This window comes from Budorcas taxicolor, chromosome 23 (genome assembly GCF_023091745.1).
Source record: "Budorcas taxicolor isolate Tak-1 chromosome 23, Takin1.1, whole genome shotgun sequence".
Classification (NCBI taxonomy): domain Eukaryota; kingdom Metazoa; phylum Chordata; class Mammalia; order Artiodactyla; family Bovidae; genus Budorcas; species Budorcas taxicolor.
The window spans coordinates 13,937,169-13,954,270 of NC_068932.1; the positions used below are offsets into that span (position 1 = coordinate 13,937,169).

At 38.6% G+C, this 17,102-nt stretch overlaps 1 protein-coding gene across 1 annotated transcript in view; it reads right to left on the reverse strand.

Moving 5' to 3' along the window:
• The window catches only part of IDE (insulin degrading enzyme), a 94,851-nt gene that overhangs the window by 34,540 nt on the left and 43,209 nt on the right, over window positions 1-17,102 (reverse strand). The window contains exons 5-6 of the mRNA XM_052660662.1: window positions 7,789-7,911; window positions 21-133 (exon numbers count right to left, since the gene is read on the reverse strand). Coding sequence (XP_052516622.1) covers window positions 21-133; window positions 7,789-7,911 — 236 coding nt within the window. The remainder of the gene's footprint in view (window positions 1-20; window positions 134-7,788; window positions 7,912-17,102) is intronic.

Sequence of the window (17,102 nt, forward strand, 5' to 3'; positions counted from 1 at the left end):
CTAGCAATACATGCACTTACTTTAAGATGTTCTTCTTGGAAAGGATGTTCAGGAAATTCTGGCAATGGGACATTTTTGTTCTCTACTTCAGAAAATAACTTTACCACCAGATTAGTCAAGTCATCTAAAGATTCTACAAGAAAACAGACAACAGAAACAGAACTTAAACTAATCATAACACCTAGTGGGTAGTATTTAAAACCTTAGGATTATATATGTACCTATATAAAATCACTATGTTGTATACCTTAAATTTATACAATGTTATATTTTAATTATATCTCAATAACGCTGGTGGGGAGGACCTTAGGATCTCCTGAAAAATCTCATGATTACTAAAAGGAAAGCCTAGGAATTCTTGAAAAATGCCATCTGATAAGTTGAAGCATTTAGTTAAACCCTACCAGAGCCTGTATAACTTCTGTAGCTATGCAATATTGATAATGATTATACCTCACAAATGTCTGCCTCTTTATAGTTTAAAAAACTAGTTTACAAATATTATCTTGAAATAATTTAAAAATAAACATTAGAAACAATAACAGAATGATTAGTGGCATTTGGAAACTATTTTATCTACAATTTCCAACAGAAACATACTAAACCACTGGCTGATAGACAATAACATTAACTTTTTAACAGTCTAAAACCTATTATTAAAAGTCAAATGTTAGCATCTGTAAGTTACTGATTTTGTGGGAGAATAGTATAAAATGGTGAGAAGAATCCTGGGTCAGAGGATCAGAGGACTTTGATTCTAAGCCAATTCTAACACCAACAAATTATGTCAAAAGAGCATTTGGACAAACTGGTTAAGCAATCCAGGTTCTATGAAACATGAAAGCTGGGGAGGGTGATCACAAGTCTCTTCCAAGGTCTAACATTATATGATTCTGTATCACACTCTGTCCAACTCAAGCAAAGATTTGTAATTGTTGGTAAGATTATATAGCCATGTGTGTGAAATTCTTCTATGCTATCATCTATCTATATTTTTTATAGAGAACAGTATTTGCAAAGTTTATAAAGTTATATAGATGAGATGTTCACTGCAGTATTGTTTTTATAAAAACAATAAAAACTGCAAGTGACTGAAGCATCTATCAATGTGTACATGTTACAAGACATCTCTACATTGGAATTTTAGGTAGTCATCAATGAGAAGGAAATCTGTATGGGCTAACATGAAAATATCTCAAATTTCTGTTAAGTGAAAACTACAGATTTCAGTGTCATGTAGTATAATCTCATTTAATTTTTTAACAGCTATACATCAATCTAAATCTATTGATGAAATTCTACTTTTGGAATTATAACAAAAAATGATTTAAGGTAACTATCTTTGAAGAGGGCACAGTGCTCATAAGGTGGGAATAGGAAGAAGAATTGATTTCCATTTTTATATATTTCTGTGTGGGACAAATTTTTTTTGTATGCATACGTATTACTATTATTCTAAAAAAGTGGAAAAGGTTATCTTTTTATAAACAAGATAACCACTCACCTTGATTCTGTCTCCTCAAAAATAGGTTATTTATAAATGGTATAAACATTCATCACTTATTACTGTCAGAAAGCATTTGAATCAAATAAGAAATTTCCCTTGATATTCTATGACCCATTTTGAACTTCTCCATGAACTCTGTAATAAACACTTAATCACTATTTGACAACTGTCTAGATACATAGTGTGAAGCTCTCTTTTAGGTCTATGAACGTGGGTCTATGAATATGTGCACTTTATTTATAAAACATATGCATTTTTACTTCAATTTTTTTGACTTGTATGAAGAACCTTAACATGTCCAGAACCAAATAAAAGGCCCAGCCTGTGGCTGCCTGTTACACGACAAGTGAACTCAGGAGTGAAGTGGGTGTATCTTGAGTAAAAGATGTCAGAGACATCTGACATAAAGAGACAGACAGATGGGACATGTAACTGGAAACAAAGGGGGATGGCCAACAATGATTTGTCAACCTGAAATGCTGATGACAGAGGGGCCCTTTACAGCAAGATTCCACTAGGGTATGCCTTTCCTTTTCAAAGCACAAATTCACCGTGTAGCTTTTTAAAGGTAAGGCAATTGTACCATAAAGCAATGTCTGTCTTCACCATTAGGCTGTGAGCTACCAGAGATCAGGGAACTGAGTCCCATTCATCTTTACATTACCAGGACTTGGGCCTCCTAGGGTCTCCACCTGACAGCTACCTATTTGTCAAGTGTCCAGGTAATTGGTGCTGCCACAACTAGAGAGAGGGCCTCACGGGAAAACAGAGAAAAACTTTTTTGTCCCTTTGTGACAGAGATTCTGCCACCTGGTTACTCTTCCTCTTCCCTCCTCCTAGAAGAAGGAGCAGACTATTAATCCTCTAAGAGATCCTGTTTCTTCCACACACCACTGTACTGTTAGGACACCTCTCCCAGACCTGTCATCAAATCCACTCAGCTGAGCACAGAACTCAAGTCACACCAGGAGACCAAACTGGAACAAAGAAACTCTTTGTTTCTTTCAGATGCTCATCTGTCACTTCCACTAAACCAAGAACACTGAGGGCAGGGTTCATGTCTGAGTCATCTGTTGTCATTACTTGCCCAGTAAGTGCTTACTGAAATCACGTGTTTTATCTCAGGAGGACATGAACAAAAATACGCTTAGAAACCTATTCCCAGGACTAGGCTCTAAATACCAAGTGAATTTTTTTTGTTTTTTACACTCCACAGACTTACCTACCTTTAGAAAGAACATAGAATATAACACATACTTTTTTTTTTTAGCCTTCTCCTTGGACCCATTTTATATCCTCATTCTATTATCAAGTTAAAATAAACATAGGAGCTTATTTTCTAGCTACAAAAGTAACTGTTGCCAATTTAGAAAACTTAGAAAAACAAAAGAAGAAAAAAAGAAAACAAAAGTCTCCTACAATCTCATGATTATGGAATGCTACAAAACAGCTACCATTTATGGAGTACATGCCACAGCCTTTGACTGTGCGGATCACAAGAAACTGTGGATGATTCTGAGAGAGATGGGAATACCAGACCACCTGACCTGCCTCTTGAGAAACCCATATGCAGGTCAGGAAGCAACAGTTAGAACTGGACATGGAACAACAAACTGGTTCCAAATAGGAAAAGGAGTACGTCAAGGCTGTATATTGTCATCCTGCTTATTTAACTTCTATGCAGAGTACATCATGAGAAACGCTGGACTGGAAGAAACACAAGCTGGAATCAAGATTGTCGGGAGAAATATCAATAACCTCAGATATGCAGATGACACCACCCTTATGGCAGAAAGTGAAGAGGAGCTAAAAAGCCTCTTGATGAAAGTGAAAGAAGAGAGTGAAAAAGTTGGCTTAAAGCTCAACATTCAGAAAACAAAGATCATGGCATCTGGTCCCATCACTTCATGGCAAATAGATGGGAGCAGTGGAAACAGTGTCAGACTTTATTTTTTGGGGCTCCAAAATCACTGCAGACTGCAGCCATGAAATTAAAAGACGCTTACTCCTTGGAAGAAAAGTTATGACCAACCTAGATAGCATATTCAAAAGCAGAGACATTGCTTTGCTGACTAAGGTCCGTCTAGTCAAGGCTATGGTTTTTCCTGTGGTCATGTATGGATGTGAGAGTTGGACTGTGAAGAAAGCTGAGCGCAGAAGAATTGATGCTTTTGAACTGAGGTGTTGGAGAAGACTCTTGAGAGTCCCTTGAACTGCAAGGAGATCCAACCAGTCCATTCTGAAGGAGATCAGCCCTGGGATTTCTTTGGAAGGAATGATGCTAAAGCTGAAGCTCTAGTACTTTGGCCACCTCATGCGAAGACTTGACTCATTGGAAAAGACTCTGATGCTGGGAGGGATTGGGGGCAGGAGGAGAAGGGGACGATGGAGGATGAGATGGCTGGATGGCATCACGGACTCGATGGACGTGAGTCTGAGTGAACTCCGGGAGATGGTGATGGACAGGGAGGCCTGGCGTGCTGCGATTCATGGGGTGGCAAAGAGTCGGACACGACTGAGCAACTGAACTGAACTGGGGTGTCACCAGGTACTATGCACTTTTTCTGCATGATATCAATTAAACCTCACAACAGATATGAGGTACCACTTCCATTTTATTTTATTTTTTGAAATGACAAGTTATTTAATTAGGTTCTTTGCAAGAAGTTAAGAATACTAATTTGTGAGGATAAATTCCATTTGTGAGAGCAAACACAGAGCGGAGGTAGCCCTGGAGCTGAGGGACAGCTTTGATTCTTCGCAGAATTTGGGAGTCCACAGCTTTCTGATCAAGCTTGCGCTGCTCTGTGATCTCGTATTTCTCTCTCTCTGTGTCGAAGATCTCACCCTCCTGGTGTCTGGGTTTATGCAGCTTCTTCTCGAAGTAAGTGTCAGTGAGATATTCTGGAATTTTCACACCACTGATATTGATTTTGGTGGAGGTGGCAATGACAAATTTCTGGTGTATTCTACGCAGAGGAACTCGATTGAGGGATAGAGGCCCAGTCACAAGTAGCAAACCACTGCCCAGCTGCTTCAGGAAAACGACCCTCTTGCCTCTGTGGCGCCCAGTGAGGATGATCAGAATGGTCCCACGAGTGATGCTGGCATGCAGCTTCCTCATGTGCTTACTGAAGGGTTTTTTGCCATGACTCAACAGTTTCCGAGGCACATCTTCAGTAGGGTAATACCTAGGCATTTTGCAAAGTTTGACCACTCGGGTACCACCATTCTTGTCGCCACCAACTGGTTTTGTGACAGTAGCAAGAACACAAACCTTCTTTTTCTTTTCGACGTTGGATTTAGGTGCTGAATATTTTCTCTTGTACAAGGCCTTTCTGGAGTACATGGCTGATCGGGAATATCTGCCAATTCCTCTGACCAGGACAGGATTTCGGCTGCAGTGGGGCTTGCCCTTCTTAACCTTCTTCACCTTTTCCACCTTTTTAGCCTTGTTGCCAGCATCAGCCTTCTTGGCTTCAGGTTTTTTCTCCTTAGTATCTGGCTTCTCAGCCTTTTCATCCGCCATCGCTGCAGATGTCGACTTGATACCCTCTCGGCTAGGGTGCCGAAGGATTGGGATCTTGAAATCTAGTCCTGAAGAGACACACCACTATTCTTACCACTTCCATTTTAATAATGCAAAAACTGAAGAGCAGGGAACAGAAGTAACTTTGTTAGCTCACAGCTACACACTGGGTAGGTGGTGTGTTAAGAATTCAAACCCAAGCTCTCAGACTCTAGAGCATGAACTCTTAACTACTATAGCACATTATTACATTTCTGGTATGTTTTTCTGCGTTGTCTTATGTCTCCCATTTACGTCTATTAGAGTTTTTAAGAAATCCCCAAATCGGATCATATAGCACATAGCATTTTTATAGAGCGCTTTTGTTTTCTATTTAATACATTATGAATATTTCCCATGCTATTAATACACTGTCATAAAACTGTTTATTCATTCAATATTTATTTACTGAGCACCTGTGATGTACCAAGCACTAACCCAGACAAATCACTGAACAAAACAGTTTCTCTTCTCAAGTGGCTCACATTCTGGTACAGCAGACAACAGAGAATACTTAATATTTCTTTAAATATTAAATGTGTGATAATTTTTAAAGATAAATGTTTGATAAATGTTTTAAAGAACAATAAAGCAGCTGGGAGGTAAGAAAGTGAGAGAAGGGATGCTATTTTCTGTAAGATGTTCTATGATATAGCTATAAGATCACTATTAATCTCCTATTAATGAACATTTAGCTTGCATCTAACTTTTTACTAATAAATACTATACTGAAACATCCTTGTACATCACCTGTTTGAACAACTCTGATGATTTTCTTAGACTGCACTTCTAGAAGTAAAAATGTATTTTTTAAGGGTGATGCATCTTAAATTCTCCTCTGTAAAGTGTGGAGGAACTGCATAAATTGTATACACAACAAACACAAAAGAATACCTCTCTTCATAATGGGTATTAGTTAAAACAAAATCCAAACCAAGATTATGGTAATTTAATAGGGGAAACAACATATTATCATTAATTTGCACTTTTAGAATCAAACCTTTGTTGCTTTCTCATAGTTTTCCTAGTTTATAATCATCTGCCTTTTGATTTTTTACTTTTCTGAATCTTATAAGGTCAAATCTCTCACTCTTGTCCTTTATACTTCCTTTTCTTGCTTTTATATGCGTAGAGCACCAAAAGTGAAAGTGAAGTCGCTCAGTCGTGTCCGAATCTTTGCAACCCCATGGACTGTAGCCTACCAGGCTCCTCTGTCCATGGGATTTTCCCGGCAAGAGTACTGGAGTGGGTTGCCACTTCCTTCTCCAGGGGATCTTTCCAACCCAGGTATCAAACCTGGGTCTCCTGCATTGCAGGCAGACGCTTTACCGTCTGAGTCACCAGGGAAGCTTCAACTTCCAACGACTGATATTAATCTGTATTTTCTTCAGGTCTCCATTTAAAATCTTCTAAGCTGAAGCTGGACTGGAAGAAACACAAGCTGGAATCAAGATTGCCAGGAGAAATATCAATAACCTCAGATATGCAGATGACACCACCCTTATGGCAGAAAGTGAAGAGGAGCTAAAAAGCCTCTTGATGAAAGTGAAAGAAGAGAGTGAAAAAGTTGGCTTAAAGCTCAACATTCAGAAAACAAAGATCATGGCATCCAGCCCCATCACTTAATGGGAAATAGATGGGGAACAGTGGAAACAGTGTCAGACTTTATTTTTGGGGGCTCCAAAATCACTGCAGATGGTGACTGCAGCCATGAAATTAAAAGACGCTTACTCCTTGGAAGAAAAGTTATGACCAACCTAGATAGCATATTCAAAAGCAGAGACATTACTTTGCCGACTAAGGTCCGTCTAGTCAAGGCTATGGTTTTTCCAGTAGTCATGTATGGATGTGAGAGAGGGACTGTGAAGAAGGTTGAGTGCCGAAGAATTGATGCTTTTGAACTGTGGTGTTGGAGAAGACTCTTGAGAGTATCTTGGACTGCAAGGAGATCCAACCAGTCCATTCTGAAGGAGATTAGCCCTGGGATTTCTTTGGAAGGAATGATGCTAAAGCTGAAACTCCAGTACTCTGGCCACCGCATGCGAAGAGCTGACTCATTGGAAAAAACTTTGATGCTGGGAGGGATTGGGGGCAGGAGGAGAAGGGGACGACCGAGGATGAAATGGCTGGATGACATCACAGACTCGATGGACGCGAGTCTGAGTGAACTCCGGGAGATGGTGATGGACAGGGAGGCCTGGCGTGCTGCGATTCATGGGGTGGCAAAGAGTCGGACACGACTGAGCGACTGAGCAACTGAGCAACTGAACTGAACTGAACTGAAGCTGAAGCTCTAACACTCTGACCACCTGATGAGAAGAGCCAATTCATGAGAAAAGACCCTGTTGTTGGGAAAGATTGAAGGCAGGAGAAGATGGGGATGGCAGAGGACGAGATGGTTGGATGGCATCACCGACACAATGGACTGAGTTTGAGCAAGCTCTGGGAGATGAAGGACAGGGAAGCCTGGCATGCTGCAATCCATGGGATCGCAAAGAGTCAGACACAACTGAGCAACTGAACAACAAGCTTCTTTTTAGAACACAGTGAGTTAAAAACAAATTCCCCTCCACATTTTCTCCAAGAAGATCATCTGCAAAGCCTCTGAACAGATAATAGGAAATATCTTATATCTTTCCTTCCAATACTTTGAAAAAGTCAAAATGGGAAATCAGATAATCCAATTCTACGAAAAAATTTTAAGATTTCTTACCTCGACCTAAAACACAAATAGCCATTAAGTTCGATGAATAATAAGTAGAATGGAATTTCAGGAGCTCTTGTCTTACATCAATGCCTTCTTGGTTTGGTCTAGTCTCTAGAGTATATTTGTTACCTAAAAGGAATGAAAAACATTTCTAAGAAAAAGCAAAATATGTGAATTTTAAAGCTTCATAATTATTACTAACATTGCTTTAAGGTAAACTTAAAAAAAGGAGTCCAAACAAACACATTCATAATGATTAGTCAAGTATGTTTGACCATAACCTGGATAAACAGGACAGTATAGAACAAACTAATAAAATTTTACCTATAGAGCTTTCCCTCTGGAACTTGAAGTACTTCATAAAAATTATAGTTCTTAAAATTCCTAAGAGGTGGTAGGTATTATGAGCACTTACAAGACAAAAATGAGGTCCACATGGCCTCCATTCACACTTACTTTAATTTCCAATCCCCTAGGTAGCTCCAAAATTAATTGAACATAGTCACGGAGGGATCTTTTTGAAACTTGCCAAGTTACTTGTGGAAAGAAATGTACTATTCTTGGCTGAAGCATTAAATTTGTGATATGAATTCTCATGAATTTGATCTAGACTGGTAAAAATAGGATGCAATGCCATTCTTGTAAGTCTCAAGCGATGTATACAGAGTACCACCATGAGATCTATTAGGAACTTTAATAACTAATTCAATTAGGATAAAATGTGCATGTCAAGAGCAAATAGTCAAACTCTCTAAGTACTACATTTCTAATAAAGATCTTGCCATTTAAAGGCTGGGAGGTGGAATTTCAGTAATTGGTATCTCTCTAAAAATGGCATCTTGACTAGAAATATCTTAAAATCTAGTATAGTAACTTTTATTGTTCCCACTTAAACTACTAAATGGGCTCCTGGCAGAACATATTCTCGACGTGTTTTTCCCCCCTTGGGTTATTATAATGGCTGATGAATTGGCATTTAGAGAATCTCTCTTTCACTAAACAGGGATCCAGAGAGAGCCACCAGATGGCGTTCTCAGATCCAGTCTTTATCCTTGAAGAGCTGCATTGTACTCTTAGCCAAGATTCAGGCCCTGAATGCTTCAATCAACAGATCTAGTGGAGTGTGCAAGAAACAGTCCAGCCAAGTACTCAGTAACCTTTTTCTAGTTAGAAAGCAATCAAATGTACTCATATTCACTGGAAGCAGCCTGCTAATCAAGTTTTCAGGTTCTTCACCAGTCCTCTCAGTTTCAAGAAAGATCCAGTTCCACTCCAGATCTGCTCTACTTGAGGTCCTAAAACATCCCCTCACTCTACCTGAGGGATCCAGATGATCTAAAAAGTTTCCAGAGCCCTAACTCCTCAGAGAAAGACAGAAAGAAAAGGACAACAACAACAAGCTCCTTTTCTGGGTAATGGTTAGACGTTCCCTCATATTAAGGTGAAATTTGAGTATATACCTCCCTTTTTTACTAAATGAAGGTTCTAGAAGCCTCAGTTCCAGGGAGACTAGGCCCTAGAGCTTCATTACTCGTTTACACTGCAAAGCACAGATTCTTAGAATATGTGCATTAAAATCAACACACTGGGACACCCAAGCTTGGAGAAATCACGTTTTATTTCAAGGATATAAGTGTGATAGCATTAGACAGAAATCACATTTTCAGTGTCAAGTGTGATCTGATGTGCCTATTCACAATCTGGTCAATATATTGGTTTTTAAAACAAAACCTCAAATCAAAATATATAAAGACAAAGGGTATGGCCTCTGTACAGAACTTATGAAGATCTAAGATCCTGCGTGCCACAACTGAAACGCAGCACAGCCAAACAAATAAACAAACATTTTAAAAATAAAAACAGAGATTAAAAAAAAAACAACACAAAAACCAACACAAAGATAAAGCATGAATATACCCTGAATACACTAAGATATGTATCACTGGAAAAATACTGACAATGCCAGAGTAAAAGGAGCCAGAGGACCACAACAGAATACTACACTGCAAAAAGAATGAATAACCCACAGTTCATATGCAACAGTGCGGAGGAATTTCACAACCTCCAGGTTTAATGCGAGAAGCCGGACACAAGACACAGAAACACTGTATTATTTATATAAAACATAAAAACAGGCTGAACTAATCTTAGTCATAAAAAGTCAGAATAGACGTGATCCTTAGGTAGGTGGATAATGAATGACTACCGATGGGTACAAAAAGGTGTTGGTAATCTGTCTCTTGACTGGTGTGGTCTGCTGAGGTTTTTGAAAATTCAATGAGCTGTATATAAATAAGAGCAGTATATTCATTCAATAGATTTTTCAAATAGCAGCAAAAGTAAAATAACCCCAATAATTTATCAGAGCCACACACACTTTTCAGTATATTTATTATATCAATACTTCAACAACAAATTAAGAGAAAAATGAGCCAAAGGGGATATTTTGTAAACAGCAACCTGGCTCACCTAAAAGCACAAAAATCTAGTGATTCCGTATCTCTGGCCAAACGGCTAAATAGAGACTCAATCACATTTGCTCTGAAAAGTGGCTTTTAGCCACAAAGATTCCATTCTGTGAAATCCACATATTCATTTATTTGCTACCTAGATGTTTCCAGGCTTTCTAATATGTAATGATAGAAGGGAACTCTGGTCCATTTGGGAACACAGCCCAGAATGCCAGTCCTGTATCCCAAGACGCTCCTGAATTAGAAAGAGGAAATGGTCTCCACTATGACTCTCTCGGGGTCAGACAGTCAGCTCTTAATACATTGACAGAAAAACATGAATACTAGGAGTAAATGGGCCAAAGAGTCAGGCTAGTTATTAAGTTGATTAACCCTTTTATTAAATCCTTTAAAAAAGTTTTTTAAAAACAAGAAGGCTAGCTAGTGGAAGTTCTCAAGAAACAGCTGAGGAAAGGAACAGAAAAGCAGGACGTAACACAGAGAATACTTAAATTACTGAGCAGACTCTGCTACTATCAGAGCCATCATCCCCAGGTAGGGAGGTGCAGGGGAACAAGCACTGGCTTTGGTGTGAGCAGAGCTATCAACTAACCCAGGGTCAATTGTCTTCTGGTTACATGACCTCGAACAAGACTTCCTTAGGCTCAATCTGCTGTCCTGACATTGGTAGGCTTACACCAGATTAAAAAAAAAAAAAAAGTATAAAATAGTCTAAGACTAATATTTAACAACCAATTAATAGAATAAAAGTCTGATGACATACCAAGCATTGTGGTGAAACGAGAACTCAGATGCTGCATAAGGGAGTGCAAACTGGATCAACTACTATAAGAAACAATTTGGCAAAATCTGTGCAATCTAAAGATGTACATATCCTAATACACAGTAATTCTACTCCCAGAATTTCACTCCTAGAACCCTAGAGAACTCTGTGTACAAGAAAACATGTGTAAGAATGCTTATAGCAGCACTATTGAATCAACAGGAAAAAGGATAAAGAATAGTAATATATTCAATAAATTTTTCAGAAAGCAGCAAAAAAAATTTATCAGAAACACACTCACCAATATGGATAACTCCTACAAATACACATTAAATGAAAAAATACAAGTGGTAGAGATTACTTACAAAATACCGTTTTTATAAAACTAAAAAACTGTACAACACATTGCTTAGAAATAAATGCATTACTTGGCCATGTTATCTCTTGGGAGCAGGGAGGAAAATGCAATTGGGGAATTGTGCAACAGACGCTCAAACTATACTTGAAACGTTCTGTTTCTTCAAGTAGTGTGTAAAGAATGACCTGGGCAAAGCTTTTGTACTGATCTCTTTTATGAGAAATAATAAATCTGGAAAAACATTAAAGAATTGAATATAATACTTTATGTATAGCAGAAAATAGACAACCAGTAGAAGCTACTTCTGTTATGATTTGAATTGTAGGAGGGACTCCTGGCTCCTGAATATAGCATAGGATCCGTGTCATTAAAGTAGGGAAGAAAGCTCAGTAAATGGTCCAGATGACCTTCCTCTGCCTAAGAATCTACATGTGGACAGCAATGTGAATATGGCTGGGATAACAAATACCAGTTCAGTCTCTACACATATATTGTCCTCATTTAGCACTAAGTCAGCAAGGGCACTTCTATCCAATTAAAACGCTGCTACACAAATCTTGAATCCTACCTTTCTGGCTCTGTCACCATAAGAGTAAGCTCCAGCGGAAGACTGAGGCTGTCAGGGTTGCTGACTCACTGGGACCTTCCACTCTGGGCCTGCTAGGAGAGAGCACTGGCTTGGAGGTTGGGAGATTCAGGGTTTCTCATCCTGACTCCATCATCTTCTAATTAAGCAACCCTGGAAAAGTCTACAAATATCTCAACATGGATACATGCCCAGTTGTTAAGAAAAAGGGTCAAACCCTGACCCTAGCTGTGAGGCACAGGCAAGTTTCTTTACCTCTCTAAGCTCCACTTTTCTTATTCATAAATAAGAATCATGAGAACCAATCTCATAGGATTGCTATGAGGATTAAATGAATAATCTGTGCTAAGGCTCAGCATAGCATCTATCAGACAATAATTACTTAACAGGAACCTGGGTTGCTATGAAGTTTATGAAAAGTGATTAACGGATATTTAAGAGAGTTTTGTATATTGTAAGATCAGTAAATTTTATTCTGTGTTTTCATTACAAGAACTATGTGTGCTCATCCACTCAGTTGTGTTTGCCTGACTGCAACTCCCTGCTATAACCCACCATGGGGTTTCCCAGGCAAAAATAATGGAGTGAGTTGCCGTTTCCTTCTCCAGTTCTTCTTTTTTAAAAAACTCAGTACTAATGTATATGAGTGCCAATTTTCAAGTAAACAGAATGTATTTTCCTGGAAAATTCTAAAGCCAGCCAAATAATTCTTACACTCTGTGGGAAAGATTGAGTTTGAAGTTTTAGAAATATGTTTGAGAAATCAAAGTTGTCTCCAACTATATGTCTCATAGGTTCTCACGAAAAGTCTATTTGTTAGTTCTAACCATGAAACTGAACTGTTCTCTGAAAACCCAAGATCCTGAAGGTTAGTTTAATATATCTACAGTTAGTTACTTGGAATTATTATAATCTTTTTTTTTTTAAGCTCTTTCTTCTTGCTATAGAAATCTTCTAAAAATCCTGGAAGAAACCGAAGTCTTTGGAGATCTATAAATCTTCCTAAAAAATTAAAAAGGACAATTCTTCTGCATCTGGGTAAGGACATGCAAGTGTGAGACATGAGTTACTAAAGAAAGGGGACTTGAAGTGAAAGCCTCTTAAATGCCACAATAAAGCAACTGTACACTTAAATTTCTAGTTTTCCATAGACACATTTCCTAGCAAGGGAAAAAAAAAGTACTAACAAAAGTCATGGAAAAACCTGGAGAATAATAAATGACTAAGCGGTCTAAACCATATCAAATATTTTTATATCTATGAATTATCATGATACTAAAAAAAAAATAAATTAGTCATCATTCAAAGATGCCAGGGAACCAACTCAATATTTTGAAAACTGGTAAATAAAGGGAATGAATCAAACATTTATCTTGCTTTTTCTATAACTGTACCACTGGGGAGCCAAATAGCAGAAAAGGAGATTTTCTTTTTATAGTATACTCAAGCAAATCAATATGAGAAAAAGTAACAGAATTAAAATTACAGGGGTGATGCATTTGAGGATGGTTGTATCAACATAAACAGAGAGCAAACTAGACATTATATACCCCCCGACGAAAGAACACATCACCATCTATGCAGCCTTCTTCAAAAACGGATAAACATGAATCTAATCAGGCCTCTATATCCAACTGCCAACTTGTGGGAATACAGAAGAAAGAGGAATATATTGAACTACGTTGCTGGAAATGCAATCGTCAAAAGCTAGGCTATGAAAAGTCCTACATAACAAACATCCTGATTTTCAATAAATAAATTCCAGGGAGTCAAAGGGAGGGAGTGGAGGAGAGAGATGACTATTTGAAACCCATAGACTATTTGAAACTTAAGTGGATCCTAATTCAAATCAATTTTAAAAATTAAAACTTTCATCAGACAACTAGAAATTTGAACACTACCTGCATAGTTGGTGATATTAATGATAATGCTACTTTTACCATGTTTTTTAAAGAGAGTCATTATCTTCACAGACATATATTGAAATATCTGTGAGTAAAATGATATGATGTCTGGGATCTGTTCAAAATGATGTAAGACGGTGACTGGGAATGTGGGTCAGACAGGACTGGCCAGGGGCAAAGTGATGCACACGCAGGGTTCTTAACAATATTTTGTCTACTTTTATATATTCCAAATTGTTCACTTAGAAAGGAATGGAGAGACGAAACAGAAAAAAGCAAGTAACTTTTACTGGGGTCTAAATTGTGTGTCATTATCATCATCCCAGTATACCATGAGGTGTTCACACTCCCTTCTGGTTGATGTTTCATAATATTTTTGGTTCTAATCCATTTCTCTACTCCTTCCTACAAAAGCATCCTTTATTATGGCCAAACTTCTCTAACTCAGGTTCTCCAAATGACACTGGGCTCACTCCTTGGTCTTTGCCTCTCATCATGATTCTGGGGGTTAACCTAACATTATCTCAATTCCTGGGTTGGGAAGATCCGCTGCAGAAGGGATAGGCTACCCACTCCAGTATTCTTGGGCTTCCCTTGTGGCTCAGCTGGTAAAGAATCCACCTGCAATGTGGGAGACCTGGGTTTGATCCCTGCGTTGCAAAGATCCCCTGGAGAAGAGAAAGGCTACCCACTCCAGTATTCTGGCCTGGAGAATTTCATGGACTGTACAGTCCATGGGGTCGCAAAGAATCGGACACGACTGAGTGACTTTCACTTTCACTAACATTATCACAAGAAACACAGACTTGAAGTTCGGGCTGACCTGATACTGAATCCCATAACCTACAGACGCTTCTACTGCCAGCCTCCCTCTTATCCCTCCTCCCTGTGTCCCCCACAAGGCTATGAAACGTTGGTCTACTTATTCTGTCAGTGTTAATCTTGGCATCTGTCAAACGGGATGATGAAAATTTCAGTACTGTGGTGAAGGTTAAGTGAAATCATATTAGGTAAAAACGCCTGCCCAGTGGGTGGCACTTAGTGCTCAGACAATAAATAATAGCTCTTTTTCCTTTTCTTCTAAGAGCGACTCTTCCTCTGCCTAAGACAATCCTACCCACCCTTCAGGAAAGTTCAACTTGCACCTCCTCTGTGATCCTGGAGAATTTAAATTTCTAAGGGCACCAGCCCGGTCTCTAGCGATCAAGAGCTGAGCGGCCCTAAGCAATGTAATCACTTCTCTGAAGTCTTAGTTCACTCATCTATAAGACAGAAACAATAAGGGCATGTACCTACTGGGGAGATTGTGAGAATTAAGTTAAATAATCCAGGCAAAGTGTTTCGTGCAGCACTCAGTAAAAATTGGCAAGGAGGAAAAAAGAGAAAATCAAGTCTGAGATTATACTCCAGTGAAATTCTGAGTTTGACTTGCCTCTCCAACTAAACTAAAAGTATCTTTAGTGCAAAGACGTTGATTTGCAGTTTGCATTTTCTAATGCACTTTACATTTGGAAGACCTTTAAAAAATTACTTGTCAACAGAGAAAGAGAGAATCTGAGCATATGTATAATACCGTACTCAGATTCGTATAATCCTTTGTGGTATGTGCTACAAAGCATAATTGTCACCTAACAATTAAGAAAGAGAAACATCACCTGTATCTAAATACAGCCCCACCCTGTATTTCCAGGTGCCCTCCCACTTTGTCTTTCATTCCATTAAGGAGTGCCTGTTTTGTTTCCCTCACCCACATCCTGATTTTTTTTCTATTTCCTTCTCTGACTAAACCCACTTGCTCCCACAGGGTCTGTTGGGTTAGGTTTAGAGAAACAGATCACTAAGAATAATCAGAACTAAAATTTTCCTTTCCTGTTCCAAACAACTTTAAAAAATTTAACTGCTTCTGCTTTTATTCCATGGAGAGGCAGAGGAAAAAAAAAACTTTTTTTAAGGCAACAGGGCAGAGAAAAGGCATAAAATTTATCAGCAACTGTGGAACTATAACTAAAGGTATATGTGAGTGACAAATGAAGGAACAAAAGGAATGTCATCACCAACCAGTGGTTCAGCTTAAAAAAGGAACAGGAGAACATTTCTCTAATAACACTGTCCTACAATCACCGCATCAAACCCACTGCATCAAGTTGTGGCTGCCCCTCACAACTTCATGGCAAAGACTTTTTCAAAATTTTGCTATTTTTCATAGCTGTGTATGTGTGCTCTGTCGCTCAGTCATGTTTGACTCTTTATGACCCCATCGACTTGTAGCCCACCAAGCTCCTCTGTCCATGGGATTCTTTTTGGCAAGATGACTGGAGTGGGTTGCCATTTCCTCCTCCAAGGGGATCTTCCTGACCCAGCGATTGAACCTGCGTCTCCTACATTGGCAGGAGGATTCTTTACCACTATGTCACTGATCCTCTATCATACTGTAATTATAGAATCTCTCATTTACTGAGTACCATTAGGACCAGACTTTTGACTAACCACTTTACACCAACCAGACATGGGAGGAAACTGAGGCTTACAGAAGTTAAGAAACTGGCCCACTCTTGGCTGGTCAGTGGTAGAACAATGATTCAACCTCAGCATGGCCCGCCATCACAGTATAAGCTTTACATCACTGAGGGGTCTGCTATTGGAAGGTGGGATTCCTGGCTGAAGTCTGAGGCTAGAGAGATCACATAGGGAGTTAATGAAGACATGTGTGTGGGGACAGATTTAGCACATAACTACAAAAATGACTTCCAAACAAAGGAACTGACTCTAAATAGCCTTTGCCTATTTCTCTTTCTCTAGTGAACTGCTTTTATCTTTCACTTACTTACTTATAGAAGTTTTTATCTGTTTGCTTACTTACAGACGTTCTTATCTGCTACATTGCTTTGCAAAACTTTTCACTGTGTATGTGCTTGTCTTTTTTGTGTCTGTACTGAACAGAAATTTAAAGTTTTAATGTAATCAAATTTATATTTAAATATATGCTTTACCATTAAAAATATGGTTTGTGATATGTACACTCGAGTACACTTTTCCTAGCCTAATATTTTTTAAAAAATATTTTCTTCTAAAAGTTATAGAAAGTTTTTTTCTATAATTAGGTCCAATCAACCTAGAATTTATTTTTATGCATGGTGTGAGATGAGATCTAATTTTATTCATCTCTACATGAATAAGTAGTTGCCCTTGCACCAGTCATTGAAAGGTCCACCCTTTCCTTACTCATTTGTCACGCGCC